The 18,448-nt window shown below is 41.4% G+C and overlaps 1 protein-coding gene across 2 annotated transcripts in view; it reads right to left on the reverse strand.

The window, feature by feature from the left end:
* Positions 1-18,448, reverse strand: part of msh3 (mutS homolog 3 (E. coli)) — a 38,235-nt gene that overhangs the window by 18,131 nt on the left and 1,656 nt on the right. For both annotated transcript variants that reach the window (XM_047341389.1, XM_047341388.1), the window contains exons 4-20: positions 17,888-18,136; positions 17,229-17,345; positions 16,874-16,991; positions 16,659-16,798; positions 15,587-15,753; positions 11,799-11,908; positions 11,068-11,182; positions 10,527-10,611; positions 9,258-9,367; positions 7,067-7,199; positions 4,818-5,005; positions 3,839-4,007; positions 3,458-3,522; positions 2,973-3,089; positions 2,628-2,735; positions 1,753-1,867; positions 1,336-1,493 (exon numbers count right to left, since the gene is read on the reverse strand). In XM_047341389.1, coding sequence (XP_047197345.1) covers positions 1,336-1,493; positions 1,753-1,867; positions 2,628-2,735; positions 2,973-3,089; positions 3,458-3,522; positions 3,839-4,007; positions 4,818-5,005; positions 7,067-7,199; positions 9,258-9,367; positions 10,527-10,611; positions 11,068-11,182; positions 11,799-11,908; positions 15,587-15,753; positions 16,659-16,798; positions 16,874-16,991; positions 17,229-17,345; positions 17,888-18,136 — 2,264 coding nt within the window. The remainder of the gene's footprint in view (positions 1-1,335; positions 1,494-1,752; positions 1,868-2,627; positions 2,736-2,972; positions 3,090-3,457; positions 3,523-3,838; positions 4,008-4,817; positions 5,006-7,066; positions 7,200-9,257; positions 9,368-10,526; positions 10,612-11,067; positions 11,183-11,798; positions 11,909-15,586; positions 15,754-16,658; positions 16,799-16,873; positions 16,992-17,228; positions 17,346-17,887; positions 18,137-18,448) is intronic.

Genomic DNA, 18,448 nt, shown 5'->3' on the forward strand with positions numbered 1-18,448 from the left:
CTCCCGTGTGGTGAGGAACAAATGGGATAAGAAGGGATTAGTGTCAGTGCTTAAAATAAACTCGACCGTGTCACAGACGAGGAAGCTGACACGAGGTGAGTGAGGTGTGAGTTGCGGGAGATAAACTCGCGACAAAAAGAAAATATCACTTTTCTCCCCGTTGTCCTTGTGTATAATTGCACGAACAAGAAATTAATATTCTGGAGAGGTGTCGTGCTTCACTAAGTGTATCACTCTTGTGTTTCTGTCCAATATAAAGACACTATAGCTTGCAATGGCATCACTTTTAAATAATAGACTAGTTATAGAGTATGTGCCTGTAATCGTGGTGTGTATGATCTTATCTTTAATATATCAACCAGGAAAACATCCACATGATTTTTGCCCCCGAGAAACTAAGGACGTTACGAGAGCTTCAGTATCAAGTCAAAGTTTTGACGGTCCTCGGTTTTCTGAAGTTAAACGGGTGACGAAGGTTCCACAGGCGTTGTGTAGACACTGGAGAGAGAATTCCTCCACTGACTGACGAGGGCATCATAATAACCTCCAAGCATTCTAGTCTGACGTCATTAGAGAAGAAGAAGAAGGCGGCAGGCATAGTAAACAACTGGAAGGTATGAAACCACATTTAAATTCATGCTCATTTAACAGGGTCTGAACGGAGAAATTCATGGTGAATGAGTTTTATTCTTGACTCTACATTCACAACATATGGTCAAAATGTTCAGATCCTGAAGTGTTAGTGTTACTGTGACAGCTGGCAGCTGCTGTAGTGGTGCTCCAGAGCAGGGTCCTGTCTGTATAATATAACACCGACTTTAAAAATAAATGATTTCACACCACCGGTCTGTCAACTTGTTAGTGTGTTGGCACATCGTGTGTGAGCCACAGCCACTGTTCTCTCTTTCTATCTATAGGTGTGGTAATTGGTCTGATTTAATAGTGGAAGAGGAAGAGGAAGTGGAAGAGGATGTGGTAGTGGTGGTGATGTCAATTCATACTCAGTAATGTTTTTATTTTCCCAAATCATTAAATTTAAATCACTTAGAAACTGGACAGATGTCTCATCATATTTTATGACGCAAATGCAACAAAAAAGGTTGAGTAATCACGACGGAAACGCATCAGTACAGATGATTTTTAGAGTAGTGTGCATTTATATCATTTTATTAATTACTCTTTGCATGAGTCACTCTGAGAAGGTAGTAAGTACGTTTTCACCAAGTGTTTAGCTTGTTATCATCTTTCTAAGCTGTGTATAGATGTGTTTTCACAGTTGTCAAACATGTACAAAAATAAAGCTGAGGTGGTTTTCACACGTGCTTGTGTTCATACCTGGTGTAAATGCCGTCCAGTGCACCCAGACGGGCCTCAGAGGCCGGCACATACGAGCCCATGTGAGCCATGATGCAGATCAGAGCCACCTGACGAATGTAGGAGCTCTTACCCCCCATGTTAGGACCAGTGATGATCATGGTTCTCCTGCCATCACCCTGGAGGAGAGGAGAGGAGAGGAGAGGAATAAGAGTGTCGTAGACAGACGATGGACAAGGAGAGACAGAATAAGATATCTGCATGCTGTTGCACAGCTGAGGAGGTGGGAGGACTGAAAGCTTGGCTTCTCTTCCTACTGGCTTGTGCTTCTGTGGCAACATTAACCTACACCCACTCCATCAGCGAGCGAGGAAGTGTGTGTCCGTGTGTGTGTGTGTGTGTGTGTGTGTGTGTGTGTGTGTGTGTGTGTGTGTGTACCTGTAGTTCAGTGTGGTTGGGCACATACTGGTTTTGCACTCCCATAAGTAAGTCTATAGCAGGGTGTCTGCCATCCCTGATGATGATCTGACGCCGATCTTCACACACAACTGGTCTGAAGACAGAGAACACACTTTATTCAGTTTAGCATAAAACACACCAACACACAATATACATTGTCTTAAGATGGCATAATCATTAAAACTGACACCTGGAGCTGAATGCCACAATATCACTGTGTACACTGAGTATATTCCTCAGCTTTATTTAAGATATAAATAAAGTCTAATAATAGATTTTAGTTATAGACTTCAACTTACTCTTGAAAACATTCAACATTATTTAAATAAAGCTCTTATCATTGAAGTTTTCTGCCATGTCTTTTACAAAAAAAAAACATACTCCATTAATCCCAAATAATATATAGACCTGCCGGTGCTCCAGTTAAATTCTATTGAAATATATTAAAGTCACACACACACACACACACCCACACAGTAAATGAATGAATTAAATGAATTAAAGAGCGTTAGCAAAAATTAAGAAAGATGAAAAAGTTAACAAAAAGACAAACAAAAGGAATAAATCTCCATTTACAAAGGGGAGACAAACTAAAATACTAACATGTGTAGAGATAGACAATACATGCGTGTGTGTGTGTGTGTGTGGGAGAGATGTTGGCGTTCTGGCAGAGCACGCCATGAGCCCGGTGCACACTCCCACACACAGCCTGTCTGAGACTATAGGACACGACTCAAGACACCCACACGCACACGAGACAGCAAAAAAAAAAAATGCACACCCGCACGCACACAAACTCAATACACACTTGCACACAAACACAAATATTTATGGTCATTATGAGCAGACATCACCTGCAATAGTCCCCTTGTTTAGCAACCTCAGCCAATGAAAGGAGGCAGTCCATGGTTGCTAGGTGACTAATAGCCCTTTTCATGGTGTGATAGTGCTCTCCAAACTCACTACACAGAGAGAGAGGGAGGGAGGAGAGAGATGTTCACGAGCAAGTCAAGGTAAGTACATTCAGTGTTCTGAGGAGACGACACTAACGGTGACTTGACTAAAACAGACGTGTGCTGGCATCTCTCTGACCCAGAGACTGGCATGTTTTAAACAGTTCTTTATTTGGGTTTATGATCGTGTGGTTGTGTGTGTGTGTGTGTGTGTGTGTGTGTGTGAGATGATGCAAAGTGTCGTACTCCATAAAATTGATCCACTCGCTCTGACAGTCCAGCAGCAGCTGCTCGCGGAGCTGCTGCAGCTTCTTGTAGCGCTCCACCAGGAAAGAAGAGTGATACCTGCTGACTGTCTTGGTGCTGCAGAGGAGACGGGGGATAGAAGTGTGATGGAGGAGGAAGAGAACAGAAAAATTAAATAAGACATATGATGCTTTTTAAGTTTTTTTCCTTCCTCTAGAGTGTTATATAGTCTTTTGTGCACGTAAAAGGTCTGCAAAGTCAAAAAGCCCCCAGTCCGTGGTAAAGGGAGCGTCTCTCCTCCACAGAAAACACAGCTGCTGAAAAACCTTGGCTGTGTCAGAAATCACACACTAATCACTACATAGTCCACTATATAGTGAGTTCGCCATTTTTGTGTCCCACAATCCATTGGAGGAGAGAGAGAAGCAGGAACAGTCTCAGTGTAAGAGTGTGAGTGAGTGTGTGCGAGTGTGTTGTGAACTCACCTGCTGATTATGACCCAGTCACGTGGAACAGTAGATGCCAGTGAGTTCTTCACCTGAATCAGAAACTGAGGGCACAGGATGAAGAGGAGGTAGGAAACTTTCATAAATACGACGGAGCAGACGGACAAAAGAATGTGTCTCTTCTGATTAAAACTGACACACACACACTGAGAAGAAATCAGATCATCACAGTAAGTCAGGCTTTCACCCAAATAATGCCATCCATCTCCTACCACACACACACACACACACACACACACACACACACACACACACACACACACACACACACACACACACACACACACACACACACACACACACACACACACACACACACACACACACACACACACACACACACACACACACACACACAACCTCCTGTCCAGAGACGGTGATGTAGTCGAGCGCGGGGGCCTTCAGCGTCAGTCGGATTTCCTTGCGGTGGTCTTGAATTTCATTGAGGGCGGTCTGGATCTGCTCCCTCCTTTCCTGTAGCACCGGGAAGCCGGACAGGTCTGAGAACAGCTCTGTCTTATTCCCCATCCTGCACAGATACAAAGTCCACATTTGAGAGGGCCCAGTTACTGGATCATATCAATAATATAGATACATTTTAAATACTTTTTACTGTTACTAAAAAGACTAAGTATTGAAATGTGTATATTCATATACGATGTCTGGTGGTTCATGCTTTTATGTCCATGTGAAAATAACACAATGCACAACAAATACTCATAAAAGGTTCTTCTTTCCTTAAATTGTTATATAAACACAGTGCAGAGTACAAGTCAAATTTATCAGCAAAACTTACTGTTATTATGAGTCCTCTACTAGTGCTTGTGTAATATTTGTAGTCAGTTCTTTAAATGTAAGGTTTTGCTGCTTCTCTCTGTTGTATATTATCGCGAAATGCAAATTGAAAATTGCTCTACAAGAATCAAAGTTGGGATTTTTCTGTAATGTTTTGATTAATTTGAAGCAATTCAACGTTAATAAAAAAATGAAATAATTGATCTATTATTAAGGTAAACTTTAAGTGCAGCCTAAAGTGAGTTTCCATGACAAAGCAATTCCAATGATATATTGATATAATTCTCCATATTCTTTTGCAATTAACAATAATAACAAAAGTTATTAAATAAACAGTCACCCATAAGGTTTAGTTTGACAGCAGAAAGATATGCACTTTGCACACCAGTAATCATTTTCTGTGTAAAAAAAACCTTCCTCCAAAACCCCTAATGGTTATTGTTTTGGAGAGTGTTTTTGTATACGAGACTTTTCTATTCTTCCATTTTGTATCAGCGCTCAGTCAAAATCCTCACACCTCCTTTTCATGCAGCCGGATACTCACTGGGCCGCCTTCTTGTTGAGCACCTTGAGGAAGCTGTGGGCTGGATCCAGCAGCTTGGGAATGTCCAACAAGAGGCTTTGGAGCAGCTTGGACCGGATCTGTGCCTCGATAGCTGGGACCAGGGCCTGGAGTTCAAGGCCTACGCGACAGAGACTGCTAGTGATGACGTAAAACTCCTGCGTGGAAGACTGAAAACACACACACACACACACAACCAGAAACACACACACAGAGAGAGACATGCATCATCATTGAAGCATTAATGGTATAGCAGGCAGTGATTCTGACATAGTATCTGTATCGTAAAGGAAGCTGCGTCTGATCAGTGTGTAATGGTTATTTATAAAACAGAAATAAGAAGCACGCGTGTGTGTGTGTGTGTGTTTGAGAGAGAGAGAGAGAGAATGTGTGTGCTTTATTTCTTTAAACCAGCGAGATTAGATCACTAAATCTCTCCTGCTCTGGATATGGCAGCCAAGCTTAAAGCACGACCAGCGACTGCAGCCAACGCAGTCACTCACCAACTCCACCCACGCAGCCACCCACCCAAAAAATGAAATATCACAGCTGCCTCACTGCATTGTGTGTGACAGAATGTCAGTGAAAGGTAGACGCAGGATTTATTCAGCACTTCAGTCGCTGGTCGCTTCCTCTTTTCTTTATTTATCAAATAAGGTGACCGACTCTGCCACTATCAAACTATTTGATTTTATATAAATGTCTTTCAGTAATAGATGATATTCGACAACAAAGGAAATAGAGCTGTATCAAATGATATATCTACAAATCAATGTTCAGGCTTTAAAAAATAAAACTGGTGATCATTTAAGGTGAAATCAAATTAATGACGAATCAATACTCTGCGTTTCCACCTCTGAAGTGATATTGTAGAGTATATTGACTTCATGTAGCCCTCGGCAATGTCACAGTACAGCTCCGTGTCATGAAAGGTTAATGAGAGTCACACTGACAATGGTCTGCAGTGGTATTAATCACAGGCTGCGGTTTTAATGGTCCCCCATGTCAGCAGCCCCCTTGTTGCTCTTTTATGAACCCAAACAGACACTGACTGGAAACCATAACCGTGCCCTCCCTCCCATTATGTCAATGGAGCAATAGAGGCCACAGGCCATTACACACAGACCCATTTATCTACAGATGGGCAAAGTGACAATTAAGGTGTGTGTGTGTGTGTTCTCAGTGACATTTGATTATTTTTATACTAGATATGAAGGAGTTGGAAATGTGAGCAAGGAGCAAGATGTCGAGCTCATATTAGAGTTCCTCTCTCATCTCAGTACAACACACACACACCCACACACCCACACACAAACACATGGATGAGATGAAGCTTTCTGACATTTCAAAGATGGGCCCGATGGGAAATGAGATCGTGTCATACAATCAGGTAAGTGCCACTGAGGCGACCGCTCCCTGTTGTTAATCAAGAGGCACGAGAGCGAGGGAGAGCAAGAGAAAGAGAGAAAAGGGGTGAGGGAAAGAGAAAGAGGACATTTCTTCTCCTGATTTTGGTCATTGTTTCCAGCATTTCACCAAATACTCTGCCCACAGATCTCAGCTGAAGACAATGAGATTCCCATTGATTATCTAGACTGCACCGGCCCGGCATTTTCTAATTTGCAGATGGGTTACGTTTTCTTTATTGTGTGATTTTGTTATGTTTGTATATTTAAGTTAAGTATACTTTAAACTGTTAAGTCAATATGTTACATTTTAACTTCCAATTTGCCATAGCGATAAAAATGCTGTTCTTATAATCTACCATTGTTTTGTGATTTTCTTTTTTAAGTATCAGTTCTGGCACCATTTAGGCACCGGTACCGATGTAAAAGTATGGATTTTGCAGCGGAGAAAAAATAAATAAAACGATATCCAACCCTGTCTGCAGTGCTTTTGCCTTGTGCTCGCTCAGTCTCTCCATCTCCCTTGCTGGTGCTATCATCCATAACAAATTTACCGTCCATGCAAGGGTCAGACCTCAGTGAGATTCTCTCAAATGGAAGACCTTCTCTTTCACTCTCTAGTCTGTGTAACTGGCTCTGTTGCACGTGAGAGTGAACTGTGTGTGTGTGTGTGTGTGTGTGTGTGTGTGTGTGTGTGTGTGTGTGTGTGTGTGTTAACACCGCTAACTGAATCAATTCTCTGTATAAGCCGAGTGTGACCGGAGAGGCGATGTCAGTTTCGTGCTGCCTCCTGTGACCTCTGGTCAGTTTCATCACTTTTTTTACCTTTTTGTGGTAAATGCTGCAGATGCCCCTCTCCAGGTCGGGCAAGTGTGACAACAGGGATTTGATGGAAGTTAAGGGGAGAGAGTCGGACTCCAACATCTCCTGCACAGCATCCAGACGCTCGGAGATGGATCTGTGGGTTCACGGAAGAGAGAGGAGGGAGGGAAAGAAAGGAGGGGCAGAAATTAGGAAGATGAAAAGGAAGGCAAAGAGTGAAATAAATTAAAATGTGCCATTCCCATCATCAGTGCAGGAAAATAAACATTTCAAGGGCTGAATCAGAGGCACTTTTTTTCCCAAGAACGGTGTTTTGTGTTGCCAAAATACAACTGATTAACGTGGTTTGAAAGAGGTGATTTCTACTTCAGTTTGTATTTGTTTCCCATTTCTTCAAGGGATTCCTGGCATATTACCTCCAGAGACAGAACGCTGAGGGCATTAAGATGTGTTTAAGTTTTTAATAAACATTTAACATTTTTACAGGAGTTTTTTGGTGAGAGTTTAACAGGATCGTAAAAACCACAATGAAAAAAATGGTTAAAGCTTTTTAAAGAGCTGTCTTGATTTCTAAATTACAGGTAACCACCAATAAAAGTTGCTATAAAAGCCACAGAATACAAAACTGGTCTGTGAGCAAAAACATCCAGAAAAAAAAAAGTACTGTGAAAGCAGATGAAGAAAAGCTTAGTGACGAAATAAATGGACATCGTTCTCACACTCCATCATGAATGTAGTGTATTATTTGTGTGTGCGCACAATGTGCATGAGTGGCCGTGTCATGTGCTTCTGCGCTGTGTGTGTGTGTGTGTGTGTGTGTGTGTGTGTGTGTGTGTGTGTGTGTGTGTGTGTGTGTGTGTGTGTGTGTGTGTGTGTGTGTGTGTGTGTGTGTGTGTGTGTGTGTGTGTGTGTGTGTAATCTGTTTATGATGCTGAAATCCTGCAGAGGAGCGACAGTATCTGTTTAATCTGAGAGCAGTGCCCAATCCACAGCTATAATCCACGCACGGGGGGGGAGAGGGACGACCACACACGCACAAGCACATGGGAAGTTGATACTCACACGGACAATACATGGATGATAATAAAATTACAATGCAGAGAAGAGGAAGAGAACAGCAGTATTATAACTGAGTGGTTGTTTGTAGCAGAAGAACTTTTTATGTGCGTGTTCACCCTGCAGTGTTTCTGAAAGAGGAGCAGCTGCTCCTCCGAGAGAAAAATATGCAAGTGTTCACTTTATGGGAGTTTTTTTGCATCCGCTGTAACACGGCTCACATGGAGTTAATGCAGCTTTGGAGAGTTTCATTAAAAGTACCAGACACAAAAAAATAAATGGGATGTTGAGATATTCTTTAATAACAGTCGGGTGACTTGTGAAGCTCAACTATGCACTTAAGGAAGAAGAAACTAATGCAATGGTTTATTCTTCAAAACAGCAGTGATTAAAAACATATTTTAATTAGAAGAATTTAAAAACAATTGTGCCTTAGGCTTCTTATATTTATATTTCTGGTCCCAACACTGGATTTATTCATACATGTAAACAGATTAATGGTGTATAAATGTGCACATGTGACCCGGACAAACATGAAGTGTTGAAAAGGATTTTAAAACAGCTGTGTTGATAAACTACAGAAAGAACCAAAACATACAAAACCATTCTGTGATCCACATCCATCCAAATGGACCAGAGAAGCAGATCCACACAAGCTCAGTGATGTAATAAATGGATCGTACAAGACACGTTGGAGTTAACTTCACTAATGAAGTTATAATAATGAATGAGAATTCTTTTCTGATTGCACAGATGTAGCCGATTTGGACTTAATCAATGCAAAAGCGCCTGATAATCAAACCTGAAAGCCTCCCCTCGGTTGTTCCAGGTAATAGACGTGATGTTATTGTATCACATTGTCAAATATGTGTCATGTCTGGTTGTCTGATCAATGTGAATTTGCAAATCATAAGCAAGTGAATCTTTCCCATCTCTACAACATGACATGAAAGTGGCATCATCGCTGCCTGAGAGGCTGAATTCAGGGCAAGAAAGTGGCCTCAGCATGAGTCTGTGATCCTGACAGCCGGGCACAGAGCAGACAAACTCCTGATGTGTATTTTGGTATCATGGTGGAGCTAAGAGACGAAAACAGAGAAAGACCAGTTGAGCAGCGATGGTCATGTCCTGTACTCACTGCGGGTCTGTGAGGGGCTGGCTCACCCACTTCCTCATCAGTCTCCTCCCAAACAGAGTGCACGTGTGGTCCAACACCCACAACAGGCTGCCCCTCACGCCACCATCTGTCTGTCATTTCAGGGAGAGAACGGATTATACAAAAAACATGCAGTAATACACACATGCAATGAATCACATACAGTAATACACACATGCAGCCTGAATATAATGCCCAAGTGGAGCATCAATCAATAACAAACAATTTGAGACTAATGCAGTAAAATTGAGATAAACATAAATAAATAAATAGAACAAAATTAAATATAATATAATAAAATGACTAATAAAAGTATGGAATAAACTAAATTAAGAATCTAAAAAGAAAAGAAAATAAGAAAAAAACAGGAAAACAGAAGTAGAGATAAAAGAGATATAGTAAGAATAAGTGAACTTGGTTAATAATGATAAAAGAGAACTCAACCAATATGTATGTATATATATATATATATATATATATATATATATATATATACATATCGTGCAGAATCAATACGTGGTGGTTAGTGTCAATACTGAGGTGGCGGCCACAAATAAATAAATGAATGGGAAACACAGTGAAGTATTAAAATACTTTTGATTCTTTGTGAAACTGGAGCAGCTCACAGGAGCTCAGCCGAAGAGGCCGTTCTTCAGATGTGGCCCAGGATGGATTTGTGTTCACACAACTTAATGTGGTCTGAGGACAGATGCCATCACCAGGTCTGAGCAGGGCTGGTGAGAGCATCTGATATTAGCAATGGAAGTGGAAGCAATGGAGCAGGTTATGGAAGCCACAAGCAGTCAGAAGAGAACGCATGAACTGGGCTTGAACTCCAAGAGTCATGAGTTTCTGGGTGTGCGTGTGCGTGTGCGTTTGTGTGTCAGATGTGCTGACATCCTACATAGTATACACGTACACACACACACACGTACGCACACACACGTACGCACACACATGTACGCACACACACGTACGCACACACGCACACACCACAGCAGCAGAGTCGTGCTGAACTTTTGAGCCGTTACCCACAGAAGCCTGAAGAGTCACTGAACATTTTCTTTCAATTTATTTCACGCATTAATTTTTTACGCTCCAGTGTAAGACTGTCACATGATTTCTCCAGTGACTTGTCTCAGTGACTGTATGAAATACACTAACAAGTTAAATACTGAGATATTGAGTCACTTTAATTGTCTGCTACTACCTGACAGCTTGTTTATGGCGACAGGCAAAATGAGCGTTCACCTGATTGTTGAGGATTTCCAGGTTCCTCAGGGTGGTGGCACTCAGGGTCATTCCCTCTGAGCGGCAAGACAGACGCTGGAAGGAGCTGTTCAGAGCAAACTGATTATTACAACACAACTACACAATGTGAGAAGTATAATGAGATTAGGTTTTATCCACTTTTACTAATATGTGACTCTGGAGAATGTCATTCAAAATATTAGTTCAAATATCACGAACAGGAAAATGAGAAGGTCATTTATTTTCAAATGGCACATAAAGCCAAGCAGAAAGTAATCCACTACTTTACTGTTCAACAGGTTTTTAAAGGTAAAGATTGTGAGGGTGAAAATTCCTCAACCTTAACTTTGCATAAATTAGAGCAATTCTATCTTCTTAGTTTGTATATATATTATATACTATATTAATACTATCTTTGTGTTAACCTCAAAAAGTTATATTAGGAGAGAAGAAAAAGATAAATCCTGGAAAAAATAAGCTAAGAAATGCATTCTCTTATTTATTGAAATTGTAGTATATGTATAGGTGTGTGTGTATTTACCATTCACTCCTAAAAACTCTCTCTAAGTTGAATTCCTGGAGAAACTGGATGAGCGGCCCCAGACAGCAGATCACTGGAGTCTCCATGGACGCTACACTGGACAGACACCTAGAGGCTGTGGGACACAACAACACACCCACCAACACGTCACATCTTCACGCACAACACACAAAAACACAGCCACGAGTCACAAGCCCCCTCCTCAGACATGTCCAGTGTGCTGGTTTGAGACATTTATGTCCAGAACATTCACGCGAGGGGCAGTGTCTGAATACGACGTATAAACCCCACTGCAGAAAGCACAGGGGTTTTGTTCACAGCCCATCAGACAAATGGTGCGAGAAGAAACCACCAGCTCAGCCGAAATGTATATTTTTGCATTGACAACAAATACGTCAAGCATATGGACGTTTCTGTAAAATCAATGAGTATACAGGGAAGCAGTAAAGTGTCTAAGGCAGCTGTTGCAATGCAAGAAAAACAACAAAATGCCCACGCTGTGAATTTTAATGCCATCTTCCTGCTGTAGCTCACTCAGACAGGGGGAAAGGTTCAAGGAAACGTCTGGAGCAACCGACTCGGACGTTTGCGTTCTCACATACAGCCCCTCTGGAAAACTTACGGAACATGTCTGGACCTCTGTGCATGTCTGACAGTCTAAATGATAATATGAGGAATTAAAGGGACATAGAATAAAAGATTGAAAAGAAAAGAGGCGAACACACACACACCTTTCTTCTCAGTGTGGCAGTAGAACTCGGTGACTGTGTTCATGGCAGACGGGAACTCGAACTGAGCGCGGTCTCTCTTCTCGACTCTCACCCGGTCATCAGCCTGAGCACTGGGGGAGAGAGCAGCACGACACCATCGACTGCAGAGGTCAGTGACACTTGTGACTAATCACGGACATAACATCTGATATCTCCTCGTTTTTCTCTCCGTCAGAAGAATTAGACGCAGCAGCAGCGCTTCATGTTGCTGTCGTGCTTTTGTTCAACTCATCGGATACACACATAATAATAACTTTATATATAGCACTTATCTAAACAAGGTAACGAAGTGCTTCACACAATGCATGGTACTGCGGCTGAAGAGAAATCTGGCTTGCATGGCAGTAGTATGAAAGCCATGCAAACCTCAGTCACACCCAAACACACACAGTTCCCCTGCATCTCCCCATTGTTCCATTCACTCTCGAGGCTTTGCTGCTTTCAAGGACTCGGCCGCTTTGTCTGCTCTGTTGTTGCCAGGGCAACCGAGGCAAGCACGTGGCTATGGACACAGTGTTGAAGCATTTTCTGTCTTCCGTTTCCTAATGCACACACACACACACACACACACACACACACACACACACACACACACACACACACACACACACACACACACACACACACACACACACACACACACACACACACACACACACACACACACACACACACACACCCCTTCAGCCACTTGTCGGATTGGAAATAAAGATTGTGTGTTCAATAGACCACATATTGTGCCAGCATGCAGTGCAACTACAACCATCAATCATTTAACTGGTCAATTCAACCATATTATGAGGTTTACAGGAACATTGATGATTGCGGGTATTGATCGAGGGACGGAGGGATGCAGCGTACGGCGTTTCTACAAGTCCTCACAGGAAGCGGCGTTTATGAAGTGTCAGGCCCAAGGTCAGGCTTTGAGGTTTTCCAGGAAACTACAAAGATTGATGCTGATTCAGGTTCATGCTGACAGCTGACCAGAGGTTTGAGTTCTGCCCAGAAGTCCAGATAAAATAATTCATCTGACTGTCAGCAGGAATATTCAAAATCTACAGAACAAATTTTCCGGATATTTTGCGGAGGGGTGCAAGTTTAACCCCAACGATGGCACTTAGGAAAATACTGAAGTGAAGAACAAAGTGATTAGAATTCTTCCACTGGGGATCATTGATGTCTAGTTCTTATATTATATATTATATAAATATTTCACCATGTTACAGTTTGTGGTATTCTTATCAGTTCAGCCACTGAGGAGACCCTCAAATACCAGTTTCAATACTCTGAGCTCCACAAGTTAAATTAATTATTAAACCGTGATTTGGGTTTTGTCCATCTCTGCAGGTCCGAGGGTGAGAGTGCTCTTTATTAGGAAGTAGCACAATGCTTCTTTTGGCATTAAGGTTGTTTTTCTTTTAGCTGTTTTCACCCCTGTCTGGTTTGTATGTTTGTAAGCAAGATTATGCAAAAACTACAGAGCGGATTTCCAGTCAGGGAAGAACCCATTAAAATTAGGTGTTGATCCGGATCAGGGGGCCGATCCCTTTCTTTAACATTGTGAGATGGGGTGTTTTCCAACATTTTTGTTGATTTCCAAGAGAACAATTAATTTATCAAATCTCGATCTTTTATTTTTTTTCCTTCAAATGTTTACAACACTGTGATGGTCAACCAAAGATGGCAAAAGGCTCAAATCAGAAGTCGGTGTGCACAACAGATTAAGGCAGGGCTCTTTGTGAAGTTATTACTTCTTCCGGTGTGTATTGGGATTTATCCTGATACATGCCTGCTGTCGCACCATGGACTCAGAAACTTCCAGGGCGCCATTCATTCACTTAAAACCTTTGGAAATGCCAGAAAGCGATAACATCTCTGTTGAGCTTTTCAGTCGCTGTGATCCCCTTCACTGCTCTGATCCTGACACCAGGCTGAGGATGAGTAAAGCAACCAATACTTCACCAGGCGACAAGCAGCCTCCCAGGGACTCATTACCTGCTGCTCCATGCACACACGTACATCCCTGTTGCCTGGGGGCCCGTCTCACCTCAGAGACACGGAGGCTGTCGAGTTAACGTCAGCAACCACAGAAATAACGTCACCCCTTTATGTCACCGTAACGTTTATTAGAGTCAAAGCCGATACCCATCAGCACTTCTGTATTTCACAATCATTCATGCATTGCAAGTGTCGTTCTTCTCCGTCTGATGAATCACGATTAAAGAAAAAAAACTAATCACCTTGAAAATTGTCCTGGGAGGAGGACATTGGTAGTGATCTGTAAAGGGCCGCACTTAGCCGAGCATTGTGTGTGTGTGTGAATGGAAATGTGATAAATTTTCTGTCTGAGCTGAACAGACAAAGCTGCCCTGTATTTGTATGATACAGGCCACGTAACAGATAAGATTCTTGTCTCTGATAGAACAACGTGAGAGAACAGGGCTGTTCAAGCAATATAATTGGACTGGCCTTTACAGGCCCGTCTCCACTAAAATCATCAAAAAAAACAGATGGCTGAGAAAAGAAGGAGCGGCAGAGACAAAGAAAGAGAGGAATGAATACAAATCACCTCAAATTTCCTGAATTAAATCCAGACTAAGATAGAAAAATTAAAGAAAAGTGCCACTTGAAATATTATATGCACCATCGAGGAGTGGAAAGCGACAGACATCCGTCCTGTTTATCCAACCGTCCCCTTCTAATCTAATCCACTCCCTCGTTTCATTTTCACAGCGTAATGCAATCACACGCAGCCTCCGTAGGAGCCCGTCCCCACCGGTATGAACATGCTGGGTGCAGAGGGAAGGACGACGGATGGGAGGCAACAGGTTTCTGTTACGCAGCAGTTCAGCGTTACTGTCGCTGGCTGCGCTGTTTGTCCATCGATGAACAAAATCTGCTCCTTCTGAACTAGAGCTGCATTAAACAGAAGTCTGATTTTGCAACAACTCCCTGTTGTACTTCACCTTCTTATACTGAGCTGATCTGTTCATCATTTCACTGCTGCATAATTTCATCATTACCATTTGTATTGATAGTGCAACCTTGACAGAGGGAACTCAACTATGAGCTGGAAGAATGGGTTCACAATTTGTTTGTTGACCCTATTTTTGAATGCTTTTGATTTTGCCTTTATATATTATATATGCATAACATTTCCAATGGTTGGTATCTTTTTTTATCTGCATAACTTTGTGTATATGACCACTTTCATATAGTATATCAACATATTTGACCCAAAAACACACAAGACACACATCACGTGATTTGATCACACTTGTGTCTTGTGTTTTTTACCAAGGTTCCCAAATAAATGCTAAATTAGGTTTTGTGGCTGTAATAAAAAAAATCCTGCATTTTAACACTTGAAAAGTAACATTTTAAATGTGACCAATAAATGTATTTTAGTGTTTTTCCATGATGATATGTTAGTCTGAATAATAAGTATTCCAACATTTTTCTTAATAGGAGCATCGACAGTAAATGTGATTAGCCAAACAGATTTATCATTTGTAAAACCTGACTTATGATAACATGACCTCATCATGAACCTGCTTTGATTTCCTCATCCACGCTGAGACCACAGAACTCCACATAAAACACTGTCTGTCCTGAGTGGGGAAATCTAAACACAATCCCTCCGAGTGAAATAATCTAATCTCACAAACACACCAAACACTTCAATGAGAATATACAGTCATGTAGAAAATGGCTCAATACTGCCCCTTGGTGTCCTGACAGCAGATTACCTGGCATTGGTGATGCTCTGCAGGAGTCTGTGTGTTTGTTCCGAGAGGTCAGAGGGCACCAGGATCTCCACTGGGTTGATCTTCAAGATTCGAGCCTCCAGCTCAGAGCGCGACTGACCGTCAGGGAAACAGTCCAGTAACACGTCTCCTGTGCTCGGCTGAACTGCCTGCACACACAAACACAAGCACACCATGAATAGAGAGAGAAAACACATATACTGTGGAGAGGAACATCTTTCGGTGCTGTGGTGATCGACCACTTGGTCTGAATTTCAGGAGTAATGTCATGTTTAATGAAATAATTCCTTCACATTTCAAGAAAAGTGGGTCATTCAATTTCTTGTTGTTTCTAGTTTTCCTTCTAAATAAAATGGTTTCAAGTAGTTTATCTTGTTGTAGCTGCACCATAAAAATATGAAAGTTGAAAAAGAGTGAAAATGCACATAAAGATGCACTTCAGTGGAAAATGATAAAAACTAAAATGATAAACAGGATTGTTTTCATTGTTGGTAACATTAACTTTATGTATTTAAACCAAATCAGGGCTGGTTTGGATACTTTTTTCACCATATGTAATTTTGTGATTTCATCAAATATTCTACATTTTCTAAAAAATAATCCTAAGAATATAAAATAAGCAGGTAGGATTTTCTAGTTTTGGCCATGAAATAAATACATAGACGGAAAGTTAATTATTAATCCATTAACAGAATAGAAAAGTCTTTTTTATGTCCTTTTTTATGTCTAAAGATTATATATGTGTGTGTGTGTGTGTGTGTGTGTGTGTGTGTGTGTGTGTGTGTGTGTGTGTGTGTGTGTGTGTGTGTGTATAAATAAATATACAAAGATAAATTCATTAATTAATTTAACTACAGGTTGACAGAAATTACATAAAATTCAAATAAACTAATAATAAATAATTAATTTAATTGAAATACAAGATCAAGGCACAAACCCTTAATGTGTATTAACAAGCTGAGACGTCTTTACCTTTCTAATAAACTGTTGATATTAACATGTGTAAAAGTGAAAGACCTGATTAACGAGTTGCCTGAATGCAGCTCATACTCACCACCAGCCCGACAGTCAGCTGCTTCTTCAGTTTGTCCCAGTTCTCACTGATACACAGCAGGAAGCTGTTGGGAGGGTCCAGCAGCTCGTCACCACAGGCCCCCTCCTCCACACCCCCCAGTCTGCAGACCGGGTTCACATCTTAATAATATGTCAAGGACACAGCTTCAGACATAGAGCTGGAAAAAGACACGTATTCACAGTGTGTAAGGATACCCTCTCCCACCAGGGTGGACTTTGTGTACAGAGCAGTGAGCTGACGAGTGAACAGAGCGTTCTTATTGGCTCCCAAGGCCTTCATGGCAGATGTCTCCGTCTGCTTAACCACGCCCACCTGGAAGTTAGAGACGATGGAGCAGTAAGAAAAATGTTAACATTTAAATACATGAATGGAAAAACTTAGATCATTTATCTGCACAACCCTAGTAGTTGTTGGTATTTTGAGTATAAGTCATTTGACAAAAATATGATAAAACACACAATGAACAAAGTTAAAGATTAAATTATTATTATTGCCATCATCAGTCAAACTTTTTGTAATATCATACCAACACCATGTCACATATTCTACCTTGTGTCCGTGGGAAACCAAGCGTCTGACATGAACGAAGAGTCGGTGTGTGGGGATGCTGCACGTCATGAAGTTATGATCCTGATGACAGAAGATATTCAGCTCCTTCGCAGCAATCTGATCACACACACACACACACACACACACACACACACACACACACACACACACACACACACACACACACACACACACACACACACACACACACACACACACACACACACACACACACACACACACACACACACACACACACACACGTCATCTTAACAGAAAACAGAGGGAAAGTTCAAATTTCTCCCGACAGGACGTCTCTCCCTTAAAACTCCAGAAATGTTTGACGAGCTCTCCAAAATTTGCTTATTGGTCAAATTCATACAAATAAAATCTAAATGTTAAATAACGTGTTTAATTGTGATCGTGTATAAATAAAAATCTGATTAAAATGTGTTGTTTCTAAAAGGACAGAGAGGAAGATGAGTTTAAAACTCACATAAAAGCAAAAAACAATAACAAAAACAAACAAATGTTACAGACAGAGACACAGTTAGAACTCAGCAATTAAAAAGAGAACATCATTATGAAATGACTTTTACACAGTAATATATATTTAATTCATATTCTCAGTGTCCTTCTTGACTGGTTGTACTTCTCACCTCTGCGTCCTCTCCAAAGAACCGGTACTTGTAACCACACTCCACAGCCAGCAAGGCGTCCTTATGTTGCTCCTTCAGCTCAATGACCTGCTGCTCAAGCGGAGTGTAGACGATTTTTGAGCATCTGGAGGGGGCGCTAGAGTGTGACTGCGGACTTAGCTCTGCAGCCTTTCCTCCTCCTCCTCCTCCTCCTCCTCCTCCTCCTCCTCCTCCTCTTCCTGGATTTACAAACTGAGAGAACAAGACACCCTGCAGAGGGCAAAAAGAAATCATGAACCAATAGAACGGTTTACAGGTTGATAGTCAGCAATACACAAATAACATACACAAACATTTTCAACAGAGATTCCTGGATATATTGTTTACAGTGTTGTGACAACAGCATCTACACACATGGTTCACAATCACCTCCATCATATCTTTAACATTTCTACACATTAGCTTCTTGTCACCTAAACACAAACCCATACAACAATGATGGGAAGTTAACTCAACCAATCAATTGGACCAAGATGATGCATCAGGCTTCATTGTTATTGGCCTCCTATGGTGCTGCCTTGC

This window comes from Hippoglossus stenolepis, chromosome 9, assembly GCF_022539355.2.
Source record: "Hippoglossus stenolepis isolate QCI-W04-F060 chromosome 9, HSTE1.2, whole genome shotgun sequence".
NCBI lineage: Eukaryota > Metazoa > Chordata > Actinopteri > Pleuronectiformes > Pleuronectidae > Hippoglossus > Hippoglossus stenolepis.